Source organism: Scleropages formosus, chromosome 5, assembly GCF_900964775.1.
Source record: "Scleropages formosus chromosome 5, fSclFor1.1, whole genome shotgun sequence".
Lineage (NCBI taxonomy): Eukaryota > Metazoa > Chordata > Actinopteri > Osteoglossiformes > Osteoglossidae > Scleropages > Scleropages formosus.
In genome coordinates, this window is record NC_041810.1 from 26,369,399 (window position 1) to 26,391,428 (window position 22,030).

Consider the following 22,030-nt stretch of genomic DNA (forward strand, 5'->3'; position numbering starts at 1 on the left):
TGACATCGAGCCACTACCTGCATGACGATGTCCTTGAAGAGTAGCCCCCCGCCCCGTGTTAGTGGACACAGCCAGTGGAGAAAGTGCTGGACGGTGCTTGACTGTCCTGAGAGCCGAGTCACGCCATACCCCACACTTACCCTGTGCTTACCCTAAAGCAATGCAGTAAAACAGCCCTGTTGCTGGGGGGGGTTACGTCAACCCCAGGGGCCCCATGTGAATCATGACACTTATTAATGAGCTCATAAGTTAGCCCCCCCACCACAACCCCACACACGTGTGATGATAATGGGCCACCTGAGATCACAGATCCGAGCAACACGGATCGTTACGTGTTCAAACCTCGCAATAATGTGACGTATTAGACCAGAGCCCCCTTGGCTCTGTGTGTGTGTGTGTGTGTGTGTGTGTGTGTGTGTGTGTGTGTGTGTGTGTGTGTGTGTGTGTGTGTGTGCGCGCGCGCGCATGACCCCCCAGCCCTGAGAACACCCAGTGTTTCCTCTCTGCTTCCTGTCTTCCTCGAACCCAGATCCATTACCATCCTGGGGGGGGCAGGAGCCGGCGGGGGAGGGGTGATCGATGATTTCATTGAGAAGTGGCTGCTGCCGCCGCAGGAAGGTGAGGTAACCTCCCAAGAGACCCCCCCCCTCCCCCGCCACCCCACCCCTGCCAGAGCTCTATTTATAGGCCCCCACAGCCGCGTTCAGCCAAGGGGTCAAAGAGATGACCTTTTGGTGAGAGGCCCCATCAGGCTGTTTACCGCAGTAAACTGTAAAAGTAATGGGAGGTTACTTGTTTTCTTGGTCATGGCAGCAGGTGGCACAGTGGTTAGAGCTGCCTCTTTGCACTCAAAGGACCTGGGTTCAAATCCCACTTCCTGCTGCAGTACCATGGCAAGGTACCTTCCCTGAATCGATGCAGTAAGATTTACCCTGCTGTATAAATGAGTAAATCGGTGTTGGTAAATTCACCTTCTTTGAGAAATGGGTTGGGTAAATGAATACATATAAAATGTATCATCACATGATACATTGACAGGGTCTGCAAGTCACACGACCAATCGGTAACGTTTGCCTCAAGGTGATCACATGATCAAAGTCACATGACGGATGGGCTTGGTGCTTTACACCGTACAGTGATGTACAGTGCTTTTCACTGTAATACCTCGACTTCTGTACTTTACAGAAACGTGGATGTGGCTGCAACCACTAGGGGGCGCTCTACCCCTGTCTCGCACTCAGTCTGCATTGCAGTGGGGTCGTGCTCCAAGGAGACAGCATGGGTTCGATACACCACACCACACCACACCCTGCACTCTCAGTTCATCTGGGTCCACCGTCGCCTCCCCTTGCGCACATCCTGGAGGATGGACCGCAGCACCTTCTGGAGACTGACACGCGAACCAGGTCATCCTGTCGTCAAGAGGGCCGCGGTGTTGGCGGCGCAGCCGACTCCCTTCCCCTGCAGGACACCCCTGCGGGGGTCAGAGGGCGGGACAGGATGTCAACTGTAAACATGTGACACGCCACTTCCAGGCACCTATTAAAGGGGCGTGGCAGAGCAGTGCACCATGGGAAATCCTCTCCGAAACAGACTGCACGCAGAAAGGACCTGCTTTCGATGAAAACACATCCGTCCACTGGCTTTGAGGAATTGCTTAACAGCCCTGAGGGACACAGATTAGTCCTGTCATCATGATTATTATTAATAATAACTACATATCTGACTTTTACAGTGATTTACCCATTTATACAGCAGGGTAATTTTTACTCCATTAATTGAAGATAAGTACCTTGAACGCAGGTACTACAGCAGGAGGTGGGATTCGAACCTGGGTCTTGGAATTCCAAGGCAACCACCCTAGCTACTGCACCACCTACTGGCCTCCCCCCCGTCACTTGGTCAGACCGCCCCCGGGCTACTGTCCGCGGTTAATCCCGGTGAAACACCGCACACTGTGGGAGGAATAAAAACTCCCATCATGCACTGCTGGCTGTCGGAGGTGCAACGAGGACGGCCGAGAGCGTGAGATCTATGGGGACGGGGGTTGCCACTGGGCTCCACGAAACAGAGCGAGTTGCGTTTTGGAACGAGTTACGAATAAGTCGAGTTATGAACAGATTTCCAGCCCCAGTTGTGTCCGTAAATTGAGCAACAAAGGCTGGAACTTCCCACCCGGGACATTTCCCGGTGTGGTGGTGTCAGGCGGAGGGTCTGAGTCCCAGACCCCGGCGGTACCCGGCTCCTAAAAACTGAGCCCGAAAGGCCAGCGTTGACGCTGGTGACAGCAGAAACTTTTTTTTCAAGGTATTGCGCTCCCTGTCTTCAGTGCCGCAAACTGCAAATAGAAACGGCGTCCTCCAGGCATGTGTTCCCCCGCGGCTGCTGTTGCCGTGGCGATGCAAACACGGTTGTTGACCCCCTGTAGTGGCGAATCTCCTCGACAGCTGTGTTCTGGGAGGCGACCCCACCCCCCGCAGGGCCCCCGGTTACCGTCAGTGACGTGTGCCGCCCTCCTCTTCCTCTCGCAGAGATAACAGCTGGTTTGTGTGTTGAGCATCAGGGGTCCAAAAAGGACACAGAAGCAGCCTGGCGATGTTCTTTTTCCACACAACCCCGTGTAAATCCGCTGGGTTATGTGATCGGAACCCCGCGCCGGTATGTTGTGAATGCCTGGTATTCTTTTCATGTCTTTGCTTACCGTATTTGATCGATGCTCTTTTTTTTCCTTCAGTGTGACACTTTAACCAGATAAACACTGGAAGTTTGTGGGTTCGATGCTCTTACTTTGGTGTGCGGACACATCACAGTGGAGGGCTTGGGTGTCTAACTGGAAGGCTGCTGGTTCCTGTCCTCTGCTCCTCCACCTTTGGCTGCTTGATCGTCCCTCTCACAAGGGTTCAGACTGAAAGTTTGAAGGTTCTCTGTTTTGTCCCCACCCTGGTGGAACAAACTCCCTGCATTCCTCAGAGCTGCTGAGTCCCTTCCGCGTTCGAGAAGGGTCTCAAACCCATCTCCCTCAGAGCAACTTCTCTCCTGAGTTCCTTACAGCTCCATAAATGACTCCAACACCATCTGCTGTGATTATCTATGTATTTGCTATTTGAATGTCACTCCAGGATGGATATGAACCAGCAACATGGTGGTGTCACACAGACAAGCTCTGTGTGTGATGCTTACTGGAGTCGTTCTGCTGAAAGGGTCTCAGGTCGTTGAGCTCTCGAGATGCAGAAGTGAAAGATGTCCTTGTGGTCGACAGACCGCAAGTGAACCCCCGTTCCTGTTTAACATGCAACTCAATGACATCATCGCTTGTCAACGCTGCCTGTTCACCAATAGGACCTTAAACACCCACAGACCCTAATTGCCCCAGCATACAGGCCAGTCCAGGGGGTCTGGGGGTCTGCGGGGTCTGTACGTGGGGGGTGGGTGTGCCTGATGCTCACCTCCAAGCTGCAGGTCCCATTGATGCTCATGTGAGACGTAATAAGAGCATCTCTGTGCTTTTTACCCCAGTCCTTCTCTGACACCCTCCACCCCCCATTGAGATGTGCGCAAAGTCGCAGCTGGGGCCCCTGAAACACATGCATCGCTGCTGTGGGCACCTCTGGGATCTCATTACTCTATGCTGGCATCCTTCCCAGGGTCCCCATGGGTGGGGCCTATCCTGGGAATGCCAGTTTACTGAAGATGGTGTATTTTTCAAGCTGTGAGGTGGTTGGCGATAGCTGTCGCCTGATATTCTTTTTAAAAATTTGGGTCGCGTCTGGGTGTCGTCGTTGTTTAGGACGGATCGCTTACCACCTATTACTGTGGTAAAATCCTAGATTGCCGAGAGGGTACGAACAGGGGTTGGTAAAGTCAGGAAAGCAGGAGAATTAGAGGCCAAAGGCCCCGCTGTGCCACATGGAACAATTCGCTCAAATAGGCACTGACCAGGGGTGACCTGGGGTGACCTGTAGCGGAGTGTCTTGACGTGGACCAGTGGAGCTCCATCCTTCCGCTTGGCTGCCATCACAGTGGAACGCAGTGGAACCAACTTGGGTTTGATTCCCAGCCAAAGGGTGCAGCAACATGATCACAGACGGGATTTCTGTAAAAATTCTCCCTACTTGTAGTTGTAAAATCAGAAATTCAGCGTTGAAATGTGATTGGAGTGTAGCAGGCCTGCGTGGAATCTGATTGGATGGAGGGCAATGGAAGCACGAGCTGTGTATATGGGAGCCAATAGGACCTGAACGCACCTCCACACCCATCCCACCTGGGTCCCGGGTGTCGAACCCGTTCCTGCTGCCCTCCTGAGGGGGCGAAGTAAAACTGCAGCTAAAGATTCTTCCTGGGAAGGTTCTGGAAATCATTTCTCACCCAACAACCTCAGTTTTTTGCACCAGATTGTCTCTGCAAACCGCCGGGATCCGATACCCCTGAAGAGGGGCGCTTTTCAGAATGGGCCGGAGTTGTGTCGTGATCCCAGGTGACCAGTGGTGGGATTTTGCCCGCCGACAGCTGCCCTCACACAAAGGGGATTTCTGGTGTCACGCACACCATGCGAACAGTGAGTCACCGCGGGCCGTCGATCGCCTCCATGACCTCATCTCCCAGCGCCGATAAGGAGTCATAAAGCGAGAAGCAGCGTCCCGATGCCATATGTGAGCGGAGCGGCGGAGCCGTGGGGCCGTTGCTGTTTCTTATTAATATTCGGGCTTTACAGCATCTTCGCCAGCACTTTACTGCCCATATGCTGGGAATTTAGCTTTTACCATTTTAGCATTGAGCTCATCTCTTCACCGCGGTAAATCTAGTAGCGTCACCTGGTTTTGCTACTGTAGCTGTTGGGGATAATGACTCGTAACCTGAAGGTTGTCGTTTTGAATCCCGCTTCCGCCGCTGTTCCATTGCCTTCATGCCGGAGTGGTGGTTGGCTGCGCATTCGGATTTGGGTTCCAATGTGACTCAGTCTATGGGTACCGGTGGAGAGAGACCCCAGATCTACAGGTTCAGACAGAGGGTCGGCCTTGGGGGGGTTGTGGGCGTTTGGGGTGCGAGACGCGCCAGCAGGTGCTGCAGCTCCCAGGGCACGACTGAGTTGGCTGTCTGTGTTCGCAATCTGGGACATGGTGAGAGGCGCATATGGTCCGTCTCCTTCTGCCTCGGGGGGAACACGTGAAATGATCCCTCGGCCGGACCGCCAAATGTGCTGTGTGTAAATGCGTGTCCACAGGGGGCGCTGTTTCCCGGGGCTCCTCAACGGGTGACGCTACCAAGGGTCCCGGTTTATTTTGGGAGCCTCTCGCCACTTTGACCCCAGCCGCCATCCCTGGTGTCGCTGCCAAATTTATCCACGTGGCGCTCCAGCCGTGGCCAGAGTGACACACCTGTGTTTTACCATGTTTTTTTTTTTTTTTTTTTTTGACCCTGCCTGTCACTGGTCCATTTGAGACTTTTCACCTCCTGGTGTCCCGGGTGACTTTTCTTCATCATTACAGGCAATGAAAAGTTGAAATATGCAAATGACCGGAACCCTTTGTGTCATCTGACCACCTAATGAAGGGCCAGGGTGCTGTTCTCCAACGGGTCCTCCTTGCAGTGCCTTCCCTGACAGGAAGGGCGGGTCTGGAAATTTGAGCTCCTCCTTGCTTTGTTCTCCTTTGCGCCTCTCAGGTCCACGAGTGTCTCGGTTGCAGATACGACAGATTTCGGATTCGTTTCTTCAGTGCCCGCCCAGGCTCTGTCTCCATGGCAACAAGGGTTGACGTTGGTCCTCTTTGCATCAAGCCTACTGCTTTAAGAAGGAGACATGAAGCAGGTTACACCTGGTGTTCAGGCCCTCCGTCACTCTGCTGCAGTACAGTCAATCCACCAGCAGGAGGCTCCACCTGGGAGTGGGACCCCCCAGGGTGTAACAGCGCAAACTACATTTATATCTTTTATTTATCCTTTTTCTCCAGTGTGACTGGTAGTTTCACTCCCTGCTTTGGGCTCCTCTTTCTCGCACTGGGTATTCAGATCGGCTCGGGGTCATTTTTACTGTATTATTTCAGGGTTAGTACCTTGACCAAGGGTGCTGCAGCAGGAGGTGGGATTTGAACCTGGCTCCTTTGTGTGCAAGGCGGCAGGTCTAACCACTGCGCCCCCTGTTGCCCCAAAATAATATGCATGTGCACCCTGGCAGTTGCGCACAGTTTTTTTCATCATGCCAGGGTTGGGGGGGTCACCTTTGCCCACCTTCACCCACCTTCACCGTTTGCCCAACGCTCGGAAGTGTGTGCGGCGGCTCCTTCTTAAGCGCACGAGGGGCTGCAGAGCCTGCGAGGCGGCCGCATATTTGTGCGCTGAGTAAGGAATGCGAGCGCGTGGTTCGCACGTTAACCGCGGAGAGACCGCCCTCGCGGCCCAGTGAGCTCATAGGGGGGGTGGTGAGCGAGTGAGCGAGCGAGGGAGTGAGCGAGCGAGGCGAGAGAGCGCCGCAACAATAGGGAGCTGCACTTCCAGCCGGAGCCGCTCTCAGCCACACGATCGCAGGCATCGCTCCGCTCCGTTCCGCTCCCCTCCTTCCCCTCCTTCCCCTCCGCCGGCCGGCCGAGTCCCCCGAGCCCGCAGAGGGGGGACGCCCGTGTCCTTTTTTCTTCTGGAAGGCCTGAGCAGCGTGTCCCCCTCTCCCCCCTGGACGGTCCACGGGTCCTCGCCGCCACCCACATGCACGCGGATGCCCTGGTCGCCGTGGCCGCCGCTCGGCAGACGTGCCCCTGGTCCGCGATGCGCGACAGCGAGAGGAAGCTCAAGATGAGGGTGCGGAGGATGAAGGAGGGCCGCGAGCTGCGAGGTGGGTGCGGGACGGCCGGGCGAGGGGGTGTGCTGGGCGAGGGGGTGGTGGCAGCGCACGCGAGCTGTCAGCGCGCTCCCATTCACATGGAAACGAGGTGACAGCGGCTCTTTGTGGCGCCGCAACCCCGTGCGTCTCCAGGCAGCTCCGCTTTTGGGGGGAGGGGATGCCGTCTCTGCGCTGCCTCCTCTGGTGTGTGTGTGTGTGTGTGTGTGTGTGTGTGTGTGTATACCCTCCTGGGTTTGTTCATATTTCCCTGTGGCTGCGCGCGTCTTCATTCGTGTGTGTGACTATGTGCACAAGAGTGTTGGCTGATGTGTGAGCACGTGTGCAGCTCTGCGCACCTTTGTGTGCTGTGTGTGTTTGCGCGTACGCTTGTCCACCGCTCAAGTAACAAATACGAACAGTAAGCACATGGACGTATAGGTGAAAGAGTGTGTGTGTGTGTGTGTGTGTGTGTGTGTGTATGTGAGTGCACCCTTGTTTGTATGTGGATTTGTATGCCAGCGCTCATGGCTCCTTCCACCCGGCATCCTTTGTTGTGTTTCCGGGCTCCTGAGGGTCCCGCCACCGATCCCCCCCGGGGCTGCGGGGTGTTAGAGGTGCATTGTGGGTTAAGTTGTTGGTATTCCTCCGGTTGGCACTCCATGGTCCGGTCAGGTGGGTCAGTCTGGTGCGGAGAGACGACTTCGGGTCCTTGTTCACGAATGCACCGTCCTCGCATTCGAACCTCCTGAGGGGCCCCGGGGCCGAACGGCAGCTGCTGGGGAGAGTGCGGTGCTCCGGACTGTGGGGCATCGGGACCGGGCGAAGCAGAGAGAGGTTTGTGGTCGACTGGCTCACGTCTGGCCTCCTGATGCGAAGCTTCCGCATGGCTGAGCAACACCAGGCACTGTGGGAAGGTGGGGGGGGGGCATTCAGGGGACACGCATGACACGGTGGGAGCCTCTGACCCACTTGGAAGTTCCCTCCAAGCCTCCCTACATTTCTGCACCGTCGAAACGGGCAGGTGAAACTCACCCGCAGCCGGAACGAAGGCCTGTCCTGAGACGGCATGAGGGAAGCAGCCCAGGCTCAGTCCTCAGTCTGTCCCGATTCCCGTTTCCACGACAACGCGTCCACACTGGCACCACAGAGAGGCCTCCCAGATGCTCTTCATGGAGCAGGTGTCCCTGTGCCTCGCCGATGATGTCATGCGTTTCCACGCGTGTCGGGGGGCATATTGAAATGCTAATGCCCCCCCTTGACAAGGGGAGGGGGGCAGGCGATGGCTCCAGGACTGACAGATGGGGAGTCTATCAACGGCACAGGGTTCTGCGAATCTCAAGAGGAAGGGGGTGCGGGGAAGTTATTCAAGCTGATCAATGCCCTCGGGAAGTGGGGGGGAGGTGGGGGCACGAAAGTGGCGCTTCTTTGTGCCCCCCCCCCCCCCCCTTCTTTGGCCATATCTTTTGCACGTTCCAATGAAAAGGCATTCTGTGCTGGAACTGTAGAGGGAGGGGCTGGCGGTGAATGGCAGAAGCCCCCCGATCTTGCACCAGGGGCGTGAATACCCGCAATCAGCCCGAGCGATGCATTATGGGTAATTAGAGGCACAGTGCTGTCTCATTCTTTGTCCGTCCACCTGAAGTGAGAATGCAAATGGGCCCATATTACATCCCGCAGGCGTCGGGGGTGCGGCGTAGGGCGAGCTTACCGTGTTAGTGGGTATTGAGGGCAGGTTCTGATTGGCTGGAACCCACGGTGACCTCATGCAGTAATGGGACTGGGTGGCCAGGCAGAGAACACTAAGGGATTGTGGGCCAAAGGGAGGAGCGGGAAAACATGGTTACGTAAGTGCTGTGTGTCGAAGGGGGACGGGTGGCTGCGGCACAGTGCTCCCGTTCCCAGGAGCACGCGGCTCGGGTGCGAGGGGTCGGGCTGAGGGCTGGGATAGGGTAGCCCCCCAACAGTGCCCAGACAGGTGCCTACATTTACAGTGTGTCCCAATTCAATGCCTTTACCATGCTTGTACCGGTGTATTCTCCCAACGACCAATTCAGCTGTGGCGGCAGGAGCAGTGGTGAACGGGGTCGCGACCTACTCCTGTTCCGTATTTAGCCACCATGCAGTGCCCCATGGGCGTTTATGTGTGATGCTTTCCCAGCCCGTCCCGGGGCTGTGATGTCACTGCTGTGGAATGATGGCGTCCCATGCTGAGGCTAATTGACTCAAAGACCCGGAGCTCCCCAGGGCAGGATTAATGCCGCCCGTCACCATGGCAACATAAAACCCCGCCCCCCCTGGAAATGGTTCATGGCATTTCGGCAAGCAGTGATGTCATTGGGCTGTGCAGCCGCAGCCAAACGAGGTCACGCAGGGTGTGAAGCGAGAGCGACGGCAGGGAGGTCGGGGGCGGGGGGATGGAAGGTGCGAAGAGGGTGGGGGTGCTTGTTCGGCTACGCGTGGCTGCTGAACTTTGACTGTCGGTGTGTGTTTCGAGCGGCAAACGGTTGAATGGGGGGCCTGAAAAAGACTTGTCTCCCTTGAACGCTGAGGAGATGATGTCATCCCAATTGGCCGTCGCCATTAATAGCTGGAAGCGGATGGCCCTTCCTGGCTGCGCTTAAAGGGCCAGTGACCCAAAGTAGCAGGAGGAGCTCGGTGCACGAGAGCCGTCGCACCTCCGCACCCGGGGTCTGAGGGAACGTGACAGCAACGGCAGGGTCACTGAGCCTGAGCTCTACCGAGCGTACAACGGGCCCCTTATTTAATGGACATTCATCTTTATGTTGGAACAGCAGGTGGCGTAGTGGTTAGAGGATCAAATCCCACCTCCTGCCTTAGAATCCTTGACTGAGGGATTTACCCTGAACCGATACAGTAAAAATTATCCGGCTGTATAAATGGATAAAACATAGTAAGTGGCTTTGGAGAAAATTGTCATTGAAATAATTGTAACTGGTGAACACACACACACAGATTTTCTGCCTTACATGCTGAAAAATTTATATAAGTATGAGTAGAATCAATGAAATGCCCATACAGTACAGTGGCTCCTTACCTGGGACAGATAGTGCCTCCGGGGGGGATGGTGTGTGTGTGTGTGTGTGTGTGTGTGTGTGTGTGTGTGTGTGTGTGTGTGTGTGTGTGTGTGTGTGTGGACAGGCACGCTGAGGCTCGCCTTCCTGTGTAAATGGACTCATTGGCCTGGGGCCAGTTTGCCTTTGTCCAACTCAAAAACCCTGTCGAGTCAACGGGGTTGCCGGGGGGGGGCTTGCACGACGGTGAAATCACGGCGCGCCTCTCTGCAAACACCTGCCGCGCTGACATCATTGCCCCTCCCAGCCCGGTCGGCCTCAGCAGATCCATTGTCGGCGGCGGCCCCAAACCTACAGTGTGTGCCACAGCAGGTCTTGGTGTCGCTGGGGGTTGAGTGAGGTTCTCCGTGTCAAAAGGCTGGGGGCAGAGCCTCTGCTGAATCTCCTTATTAAGGAAGGCACCCCACTGCCTGGCAGGCCATTCAGGGCTCATTCAGGAGCCCAGCAGCTGCTGGAGATAAGAGGGCCCTGGACCACACTCTCACCTTCAGCCAGAGCAGCAGACATGGGGCCACATGGGTGGAAACCAAAGGGTCTTTTCTCCTTATGTTTCCATCCCATCCATTTAATGATTATTTATCTGACACTTTGACCCATTTATACATCTGAGTCCTTTTTACTGTATCAGTTCAGGGTAAGGTCCTCGATCGAGGGTAACAACAGCAAGAGGGACTTAAACCCAAGTCCTTTGAGCCTAAGGCAGCAGCTCTAACCACTGCGCCACCTGTAGTGACCTGTCCTTCTGGTGACTGAAGCTCGAACCCTGAGCCAGGGCGATGTCATCCCTCCGGCAGCACCCATGTGTCCCAGATCCGAAAGCTGATTTGAGATTAGGCTGTAACCCTCTCTCCTGGGCTCACGTTTTCCCTGAAGGGATCCTGCTGTTCCAAGGTCACTCCCCTAATTCCTCGAAACGGAGAAACCACCGGGCCTCCTTCGTTCGTGGCCTCGGGTTTGTGCTCGATCCTCTGTGTGAGTGTGTGTACGCTCCTCTAGTTTTCACAAGCTGAAAGGGACAGGAATAACTGTGCTGTGGCAGCAGGAACCCTCGGGGGGTTGGGGGGTAGGAAGGGTGGGACCCCGTTCAGGTGACCGGGGCCCCCGGGGCAGCGTGGCACCTGCGGCCGCCCTCGTTCCCCAGCCCTGATGCAATGGTCGGGGAGCGGAGATGAGGTAATGCAGGAAGGGGAGCGCGAGCGGGTGGGAGCAGGCTCCCAAACTGGATCCAGCTCCCTTTTAAAGGGCTAGCACACACCTCAGCAACGGACCAGGGTTCGAGGGCTGACTACCAGCTGTGTTTCCCACATTTTCTGTCTGGACAGCCCCTCTCCGCGGGGTTTATGCACACGTGGAGCCAAGATGCTCACGGTTGTGTGTCTGTGTGTGTGTGTGTTTGCTCCACAGGGGGGTTCGCGGCCTTCTCCTCCTGCTTCCCGGGCCTGTGTGAGGGCAAGCCAGCTGCCATCCTCCCCATGAGCCTCTCCCAGCCCTGCCTGCCGGTGGCCAACGTGGGCCCCACCCGCATCTTGCCCCACCTCTACCTGGGCTCCCAGAAGGACGTGCTCAACAAGGTGAGCGAAACCGCTAGCGTAGCGCCCGGTGTCTGCTCTCCCCAGCCCATCTGGAAGTGGGTCGCACCCGCAGCTCTCCGTACACCTCCTCTTCAAAGGGGTATAATCAGCGTCGTGGTGGGTGCGAGCGTGGAAAATATGACCAGGTCCGTTGGTGGGCGGAGGGTTACTGGAACCGTTTAAAGGCACAGCATGATGCTAACCTGAGTTCCCTGAGGATCGTGGGCACGGGCCAGCGGCCTCGCTTCTTCCCAGGGCCGAGTTCCTTAATGGAGGATACGAGCAACCGGTGTCGCCTTGGAATTGAAGGGCCCTGTTCGAATCCCAGCACGTGCTGTGGTACGGCAGGCTTATCGCTGTTCATATTACTATGAACAGGCTTATTTTTCAGTAGAATCGTATTTTTAGTGGTAATTTTACACGCACAGCAGGCTTTTCTTCACCGCATACTATGTGTTTCCCTCTCCAAAGCACATGGATGCTACGCTTCTTCCGCAACAAAAGTAACGATCGAAAATACTTCCTACTTCCTGTCACATGGACGGTCCCAGCCAATCACAGCACTCTTTACGGTAGCCCTAACTCATTGAAACTAGCAGACTGCGATACAATTTTTAGAAATAAATAGTATAGATGTAAACATGAGCATTAATATATTTATGTTTATTAATTTATAAATATTAACAATAATTAGCATTAAGTCATAAATCATATAACCAACTCTTGCAGCATGATTGTTTTTCACTCTCATGAATATGTTTCTCACATGCTTCAAGAATGAATCCTACTCAGGTGAGGGATGGGCGTACTTACTCTGAATTGATGCGGTAAAAATTACCCAGCTGTGGGTAAATGAGTAAACCAGTGTAAGCAGCCTTGGGCACAAATCTAACACTGTAAGGAGCTTTAGACAAAAGTGTCAAGTTAACAAGTAATTTTAATACATTTGTGTGGATGTTGAACGTATTTCCCTGCCAGCTGAGTGTTATGTTGCCTCATTCCTCATCCAGTTCTACATCATATGAGGACATTAATATCCCTTTAATTAAAGGTCTCTTATGTGGTGGGAATAACCTCATTTTTTTGGCCCATTACTTAGAAGTGGTTCTATTTATATTTTGGCCGTGTGTTGCAAGCGGCCACATTTCAGATCCATTTTAAGCATTCGGAATTCCATGGCATCACTCAAGAATGCGAGCGAAGCACGCAGACCGGTCCTTTTAAGCGCACTCGACCAACCGAAACTGCGGACTGCTACAAAGTGCGCTCGTGGCGCCGCAGTGACGCGCGTCCATCGTTCCCGTTTAACGACTGATGACGAAGAGCAGATAGTGGCGTTTTTGAAGCTCTGGCCCTACCGGGGTGGAACGTGGCGCGGATAAAACGTCATGAGAAAGGAAAATTGCTGAGATGTTCTCCAGCGTACATCTGTTCACCTCGCCAACGTTTGTCTCCAAAGTGATGTAGAACTCAGGTCAAGAGTTTTAGACACAGGTGCACGACTGTCCAAACACAGTGATCAGTGTGTTTGATACCATAGTACAGAAGAGCTGCATGTAGGTCGGTATCCTGTAGGTATCCCTATGCCGATCCATTCTACCTTTCATGAATGCATGTGGTGCGCCCTCTGTTTGACCTTTGTCCTCAGGACCTGATGGCCCAGAATGGCATCACCTACGTTCTGAACGCCAGCAACACCTGCCCCAAGCCGGACTTCATTTGCGACAGCCACTTCATGCGCATACCCGTCAACGACAACTACTGCGAGAAGCTGCTGCCTTGGTTGGACAAGACCAACGACTTCATCGGTAACACGCAGTCGACCGCAGATGGTTCGGTGGAACCGTGGTTCCTTGTGAACTCGTCTTGTATTTTATCCACCGGTATCTTTCCTTGCTGCCCCACCTCCGTAGACAAAGCCAAGGTGTCCAACTGCAGAGTCATCGTCCACTGCCTGGCCGGGATCTCCAGGTCAGCCACCATCGCCATCGCCTACATCATGAAAACCATGGGCCTCTCGTCGGATGACGCCTACAGGTAACCCGTCCTGGAAGTTCTTCCAGGTTCTTGTAACTCGGGATGCGCCTGTGACGACTCGAGGTAGAACAGGGTAACCAGAAATGTAATGTAACAGTGTAATCCAGAAACGGCTGTGATGATGCCATTTGTCACTACAAGAAGACCTCTCAGTACTTACCCTGAATTGATACAGTAGAGTCTACCGGCTGTATAAATGGGTAGATTAGTGTAAGTAGCTAAACACTGTAAGTCTCCTTGGAGAAAAGCATGAAAAGAATTAATGAATGTAAATCGGTGTAGAATTGTTGTAATTGTTGAACTGCCTTTAGAGAACAATGAATGGATGTGTCTCCTGCAGGTTTGTGAAGGACCGTCGGCCATCCATATCGCCCAACTTCAACTTCCTAGGTCAGCTGCTCGAGTTCGAGAAAGGCCTGAAGCTGCTGAAAGCCCTGTCGGAGCGGCCGGAGGACGAGCCGGGGTCTGAGGATCGGGAAGCCGACGGTGTGACGCCGGGCCCCGAGGCTGGCCGCTCAGAGAAGGAACCGGAGGTGCTGGACAGTGAGAGCAAGCTCCCTTCGCCCACGTCACTGCAGCAGGGCTTCAACGGTCTCCGTCTGTCTGCCGAGCGCATCCTGGACACCAACCGCCTCAAGCGGTCCTTCTCGCTGGACATCAAGTCGGTGTACAGCCCCAGCAGCTCGGGGCCCCCACCGCCCCCCGCTCTGGCTGTCACACCAGATGACTCGGAGGACGTCCCCAAGCTCTGCAAGCTTGACAGTCCAGGGAACGCCAACACGGTGGCTCAGTTCTCCCCGGTGGCGGACAGCCCAAGCTCAGTGGAGTCGCCGATGGGCTCAGAGTCGCGGCCCCGGCAGCGGCGGCGAGGGAAGAACGTTGGGGGCGCGGCAGGTTCCCCGGCACACCCGCTGGGTCCGGCCCTGGGCCGCGGGGGCACCGTGCACAAGAGCCCCAGCCTGGACGAGAACCTGAAGGCCTCGTTGCTGCTCAGCCTGCCCAGCCTGCCTGTGGGCTCGGGCGCTGCCTGGACCAAGCACAGGGAGCCGGCGCAGGCCACCACCCCAGGAACGCCCACCGGCGATGCCCCCTGGCTTTTCGGCGGGGATGCCCCGGCGAGCGGCGTGCGCTTCGGCAGTAGCTCAGCCTATGTGGCATTCGGATGCAGCGGAACGGCGGCCGGCTGCGAGGGTGTGCGGCTGCGCGAGAAGCCCCCCGAGTCCCGCGATGGGCGGGGCAGCTGGCACGAGGACAGCCTCAACCCTGCCTCTGGCGCGGCCACTGCGGACAAACAGTTCAAGCGGCGGAGCTGCCAGATGGAGTTCGAGGAGGGCATGGCCGAGACGCGCTCCCGAGAGGACCTGGGCAAGATCGGCAAGCAGTCCAGCTTCTCAGGCAGCATGGAGATCATTGAGGTGTCCTGACACTTGCACCCGTGCACTGGGGCTGCCCCCTGGGGGGGCGGGACAGGGGCAGCTTGTTTGCAGTACAAACGTGTTCATTTTTTTGTTGGTTTGCGTTGTGACTGGTCCTGACGGGAAGTGGACACAAACCCGGTGCCGGCCGACGGATCGTCCTCCGACTCCACCCAAGCGTCACCGTGACACTTTTTGTTCGGGGAAAACCTTGGACTTCCCTCCAAACCGGCTGGCTGGGGAAACGCAGCCCTTTTCTGGGTGCTAGTATCGCCCCCTGCTGGCTACCAGGCTGAAGGGAGGTCATGAGCAGTACTTTGGCGCAGTGCGCCTGCTGACCACCTGGCGAAGGTGTGTAGCCGTGAGGGCGTGCAGGACTGCGCACCCGGTGAAACGTGGTACCCTCGGCTCTTTAAAGTGCTAATTAGTGGTTAGTGGCACAGAACAGACTTCTTGGTGGCAAAGGCACCCTTTGTTAATCTGTTGGGCGGCGCACCAACGATGCATGACCCGGGTAGCTTTAACTCCCCCAGGTGTGCACTGAGCATGCTCAGAGTGGCTGGCTACCTGTGTCCCAGCAGCACTAAGCTTTATATATACCTACATATAAAGAATTTTACTGCAATTTTATTGCTCAGTTTTAGAATTTTCTCCATGATTTTATTTATTCTATTTGTTCATTCTGGCAATGAGGCATTATAGTGTTTGTGGACTATTTTTTGATTTCTTTCAATTTAACTGTATTTATGAAAATCAAACGCGCGCAGACACGCAAACTTTGAGCAATACAAGGTGTCTCGTCCCGGATTTATTTTAGTCGTTCTCAGAAAGCGGAGACCGAGGTCTCGGGGACGGCGCCGCGATGGCGTCCCAAAGATGGTCCTGTCCCCGGTGGTACTATAGCAGCAGCCTGTGCTCCGCTATGCGTGTCTCAGGCACAGTGTTCGCGGTCTTCCAGAAAGTTCTACAGACCGTCCCAAAAGCCTGCTGGGCAATCAGGGAAGATTGACAGTTCTGAGAAGGTGTTTAAACCACCAGACAGCAGAGGGAACACGGGAATAATTTTTTTAACCTCTTATTTCTGCGTCGTGTTTTCAGACCATATTTATTTCGTGTTGGAGCGCAGTAATGGGAGAGGCCGCGGCCTCACGGCCTCCGAGCTGTCCCTCGGACACAAGCGACGGGTTTCGGCTGCTAGCGAGAACCTCTCCTCCTCTAGCTCTGTTCGCATCCCACAATGCACTGCAGCTTAATGAAGAAGGTAGAAGGGAATCCATAGATCCATAGGTCCATTCGCAGACCTTCCACTATAGTGGCCAAGCAGCAGAGCTGCAGGGACGTGGTTTCTCTGGGGTTCTTCTGTAGCCGAACCCTCGACCAGGGAATTCTGGGTACTTCAGCACAATTTCTCTCTCTTTCTCTCACTCACTCTATCCAAAGGCAAACACACAAAAAAGCCGCATGATGCTGACGGCCCTCCTCGCGTGTCATTTTTTTCTCTAACGCTCTGGGTTAGCGCTCCACAGGGCAACCTCTGAACCCTGACCTTTGATCTTCTCTTTGTGCTGCTCCACCTTCAGACCTGGATAGACTGTATTTCACTCGGTTTTTTTTCCTCATGTGACACATTTATTTCTTTGTATTTCTAAAAAGATTACTATGATATCATTATTTAAAACATACATTATGAAAAGATGCAGGCAGTCCTGATGATTACAACTGTTGTCACTGATGTTTATTATTATTATTATTATTATTATTATTATCTTGTAAATAGCAATGTATCTGCAAATGGATGAATTTAGGTGACTTTTTAAGAGAATATTCAGATACCTTAGGCTGCTTGATGCAAAATACCTCAGGTTCTATTGAAAGGCTTTTCCTCCCCTTGTACCTTGTTTTGTGGAAATGAAGCAAAAATACAAACAAAAAAAAAAAAGACAACTGTATCTCTGTTTTTTTTTTTTAAAACTTTTATAGTTTCCATCAGAGAAGGTGAGATGTTCACTCAGTGCCCATGAGACATCCAACAGAAAACAGCTAGAATGAAAATACAAAACACGAAAATTAACACCCCTCTTCATACAACAGGCTTATTATTCGGTACAACAGCATTTTTGCACGTGACGTGGTCCCTGTCAACATGGGGGGGCTCCTACCTCTTCCTGCCTTCTCCCCGTCACTCCTAACAGTGGCTCACAAATAGGAATGGCTGTGCGTGTGTGACGTGTCATCCCCCAAACACCTGCATCACGAGAAAACGTTAACAAACATGGACAGTTTACGAGGGCTGTGCTGAGACATTGCGCTTTGTAACACCGAGTAATGACCTCAGCGCTGCTCCGCATTTCCCTCGGACCCACTAAACCGTGGTGCCTTGGAGACCGGGATCGAAGGTATCGCTGCATTAGACCAGTTACGTGGAGCAGCTCCAAAGGACACCTTTCACATGCTTTGGGCCGTATGATGTAGAAATGCGGTAAAAGCTCTCGGGTTCGGATCCAGCAGCTATTGGAGATCATGGGTGTCGGCTGAGTGACTCTGAGATTCGGCCAGATCCTACGGCAGCGCGTTTCTTTCTTCCTACCCTCGCCGTGGAATTCAGTTTCTTTGCGTCACCTCCTTCACCCTCTTCTCGGGTCCTTGTCTAGCGGCCTCACCTTGTGTTTCCTGCTTCCTCCTGCACCCTGGCACGGCGAAGCCCCTTCTCCTGGGAGCGGCACGCGGCTTCCCAGGAAGAGACCTCAAAGCCGCACGGAATCCGCCGGGAGTGACCGCCACGTCTCCCATGATGTCATGCTGCCCGGCAGGTTCACTCACAGAGGGCTGTTTGTTCCCTCGAGCGCCTCAGCGCACCGGCTCAGCCGTGAACACACATCGCTTTATGATGTCATGTGCTTGGAAATAACCGTGTTCCATCGGGGGGGGGGCACAACAACTAGCCATCGTTTCACATCATATTCAGTATATTGACTTAGCGTGTTTGCCGCTGTTTGACGTGTTCAGGGCCGTCGCCGCTCTATCTCTGAGTGCTGGCGATAAAGACGGAGAGAGAGAGCAGCTGACGTCGAGGCCCCGCTACGACATCCATTGCGGAGACGCGCCGATGAACCGATCCGTGCCTTTGCGCCGCCTCGTGAATGGACAAAAGCGGAGCGGACTCCGGAAGAGAGTCAACTTTAGGAGGAAATCTGCGCTTTTCAAAAGAAGTGGAGAAAGTAAGTGCACCAGGAAAGTTTGTGGGACTCTGCTATAGGTCCTCCTGAGGCCCAGCAGAGAAAGGTCTCTGGATGCGCTTGCAGGATTTCGAGGTAGCTGTCCACGTCCCACCCCCAACAATGTGGTATCAGGTAAGAGCAGAGAATGTCCTGCACAAGGGACATCTGGACTCGTCATTATAGCACGTACACTTTGGGAGATATGCTTTACATTTACATTTATTCATTCGGCAGACACTTTTCTCCAAAGCGACGAACATCTCAGAGGAAATACAATTTGTGCATTACATTAGGAGAAGGGGAGAGACAGCTGCAGACATGTGATTCTTGCCTTTAAAAACCGTTGTCCTCTGCAGTGGACGTAAGCGAATAGCTCGGTCTCGGGAAGGCACGTATGAGAGAGAGAGTGTTGCCGTGCCCTGCGGTGTAAGAGTGTGTTTGAGAGAGCGGCACGGTGTAGTTGTGCTGTAGCACCCGCCTGGAAGGGATCAGGCCAGATTATCGTGTCCTCAGCCTGTCCCGGCGATCAGATTGTCCCCGTTCCAGAATATAATCCACCCCTCCTCACACGTTTAATGCACTTTACCCTCTGGTACAGGTACAGAGGATCTGTGCTCCGAACACGTCTCCAGGCGGCCGAGCAAAGAGGACACGTCGCATCACGCCTGGTGTAACTGGTGTCCACAGAGGGCGAGAGCTGGAGACGTTCACTCACTATTCTGGCACTATTCTGGCACTATTCTCTCTCTTTCTGGGACTAGTATTTCCTCACCATTCTTGTTTCAAACCCTACCATACACTGTACTGTGCTGTATTGTACTGTACTGTATGGTATTGTACCACATTGTACTATACTGTACTCTGTCGTATGGTACTGTATTGTACTGCACTGTACTGCACTGTGCTGTGTTGTACTGCAGTGTATGGTATTTACTACTGTATATTGCACTGTATGGTATTCTGATGTACTGTACCACACTGCACTGCACTGTATGGTATGGTAGTGTACCATACCGTACTGTAAGAATCAAGCAGGCGACGGCCCTGCTGCTAAAGTTCGGCGCGGATCGGGAGCCACAGACAGTGTCGGCGGATGACTGAAGCGCTTCTGCAAAGGGCCTTGTTCTTTGCAGACAGACATGCCGCGTGGGCCTGGCTCTCGTACCCGGAGTCTGTCTGCGCGCCCGCCGTATGGAAACTGTTAGCGCCGTTGTGTCAGAGCCGCGTTCCTCGCCGTTCGCCGAGCTGGAGCGAGTGACTAACGCCACCTCCAGCTAAACAGGATTTCCCACCTTCTTTCCACGATGTCCATCCGCCCGGTCGTATGCAACCCTCCCCCCCCCCGGGCTCCTCGTGTGGAAAGGAGTCCCGTTTCCCTTCAAGGCGTCAGCCGCTCAGCTCTTGCTGTCGCCTCCGCGCTTCAGCTGCAGGGTAGTTTTGATCTCAGCGGGAATTATTTTCATAACCTGAAGAACTAAGGATTTGAACACACAACCTTTCGGTCCCAGTCTCAGCTCCAGCGTTTGAAGAGTTTTGTGTCGATATCTTTCCACACACAGCAACACTCCAGCTCCACGTGTTCATTTCGCTGAAAGCAGCTTCCAGTGTTAAGCTTCTTACAGTGATTTACCCATTTTTATAGGAAGGTAAATTCATTGCACATACCCTGTTCAAGGGTATTAAAGCCAGAGGGGGGATTTGAACCCAGGTCCTTTGAGTCCAAGGGCAACACTTCTACACAGTAGGCCACGCTGACACATTTTCGCTCCTTTGAAAGCTACAGTAGCGCTGGGGCTGAACTTTGTGTTTCACAATGTCCGCTCAGGTGGACAAACGGTTGCAGGGAGGGGCGGCAAAAGGAGGCGGAAGAAACCAGGTAGTTTCCAGGGTTCGATGGTGAATCGTCATATCGTCGACTCTCCGGTGACGATGAATGGGCCCTTGAACAATCGCAATGGCCAAGGGGTTTTGAAATGACCAATTCAATACTGCCACCTACTGGTGGCTCAGGGGGCCATTGAGGGCAAAGCTTAAACACAGTACTGTGCGGTAAATGTACCTCTTTATGAGCATGAAACATTCCACGGAGCCCATTTCAGCCGCACTTCCATTAGCTTTTAATGCCTTGTTGCGGTTTTCAATTACAAGAGTTTGGAAAAAGGGAAATAAAAACTCGTTCGCTGAGCGAACTTATAACTGAAGGAACGAGTGGGATCCAAACCCTTCCGGCCATCAATTCCAGGTGCTGGAGCGGAGCAGAGAGAGGATTTCAAGCCTGGGGGAGGAGGCTTGTGAAGAAGGGCACCTCTGGAAGGACGCGGTGCTGAGCGCAGCAGTGGACTCGCTGACGCCAGGCGGCTCGGTTCCTGGCTGCATTACCTCAGTCTATCAGCGCGGATCCAATAACCCCCCGTCCGCATCTCCGGGGACACTTAACGCACGCGGGCCGTGTTGCCCCTAGAAGGGGCCCGAAGTGCAGGCCGCTGATCTCCAGTCATCCGGACAACATCACCGCAATGCTGAGGGATCATCCTTCTCCAGCTTCCGCCTCTACTGTCTCTCCTCTTGTTGTTATGTCGTTGTTATGGTAACCGCTTCCCTCTGGGATTGATGACATTGCTATTTATCTATTGATCAGTATTATGCTCAACAGTGATTTGCCTATTTATGCTGCAAGGTAAATGACACTGTGCCAGTTCAGGTACTTTGATCAAAGGTACTAGCAGAAAGTGGGATTCGAACCCATATTCTTATAATTGCAAGTTAGCCATTCCAGTAGCAATTTTTCCTGAGTTATTTTACTCCAGAGCAACTTATGATGTTGAGCTGCTGTACCCTGTTTTACCCATTTATACAGCAGGGTGATTTTTACTCTATGAATGCAGGGTACGTACCTTTATCCAGAGTACTGCAGCAGGAGGTGGGATTTGAACCCAAGTCCTCCGAGTCCAAAGGCAGCAGGTCTGAGCGCTGTGCCCCCTCCCACCACCAGCGAGAAAGCTTCACGTTCGCGATCAGTTCAGTGTGTAGAAGGAGTCGCAAAGACGGCCGCCGGACACTGGGGAGAGAGAGAGAGAGTGTGTGTGTGTGTGTGTGTGTGTGTGTGTGTGTGTGTGTGTGTGTGTGTGTGTGTGTGTGTGTGTGTGTGTGTGTGTGTGTGTGTGTGTGTGTGTGTGTGTGTGACGACAACCAGTCCTTTGAGTTCAAAGAAGCTGGTATTTAACACTATGACAACTTCCTATAAAGGACTGAAAATATTATTTTGTGTCAACAGTTTCTTTAAAAACATCTCCCCTAGGTTAGGAAAACACGCACACATGCGGCACGAGGCTACAGAAACTCCGGCCTAAACATGCGTCACATTTAAAATCCCTTTGCAGGGAGAACAAAGGACACATTTTTTCCTTTTCCCTGGAAAATATGATTTATTCCCATTACTGTACCAGAAATCACTAAATAGCCGCTTTCAGTGCAGAATAAAGATTAGAAAATTAAAAACATATATTTCTCTAATGATGGCTTGAAACGTTGGGCTGAAAAGAACATCGCTCTCCCGATTTGGCGGTGGGGTGGGGTGGGGGGGTCTAAAGGGACGGTTCGACCACTTTCCCCCATGACCGCTGTGCCAACATGACTCAGAGAGTCACACAAGCGTTCGATTACCGCCCCCCCGTAGCAGGCGCTCTTTTCCCCTCCCACTCTGAACAGAAAGGGAAAGATGGCGGGACGAGCACCACTTTGCATCCATTATTCATATGAGTAATGCGATACGTCTCCGTTTTAATGTCCTTTAATGGTTTTTATGAATAACAGCCACTGGCTATGAATAAATAATACGAGTTGTGCTGCCGTGCAGTGATGTAATAACAGCACAGACAGAGAGAGT

At 53.6% G+C, this 22,030-nt stretch overlaps 1 protein-coding gene across 4 annotated transcripts in view; it reads left to right on the forward strand.

Annotated features, from left to right (window-relative positions):
* Positions 1 to 16,865, forward strand: part of dusp8a (dual specificity phosphatase 8a) — a 30,222-nt gene extending 13,357 nt beyond the window's left edge. For 3 of the 4 annotated variants that reach the window (XM_029252346.1, XM_029252344.1, XM_029252345.1), the window contains exons 4-7: positions 11,308 to 11,474; positions 13,123 to 13,282; positions 13,388 to 13,511; positions 13,852 to 16,865. In XM_029252346.1, the coding sequence (XP_029108179.1) occupies positions 11,308 to 11,474; positions 13,123 to 13,282; positions 13,388 to 13,511; positions 13,852 to 14,935 (1,535 nt within the window). In that variant the 3' untranslated portion in view covers positions 14,936 to 16,865. Of the gene's footprint in view, positions 1 to 6,450; positions 6,824 to 11,307; positions 11,475 to 13,122; positions 13,283 to 13,387; positions 13,512 to 13,851 lie in introns of those variants that run through there. The other variant, XM_029252347.1, reaches the window with a different exon arrangement.
* Positions 16,866 to 22,030: the final 5,165 nt, after the last annotated feature.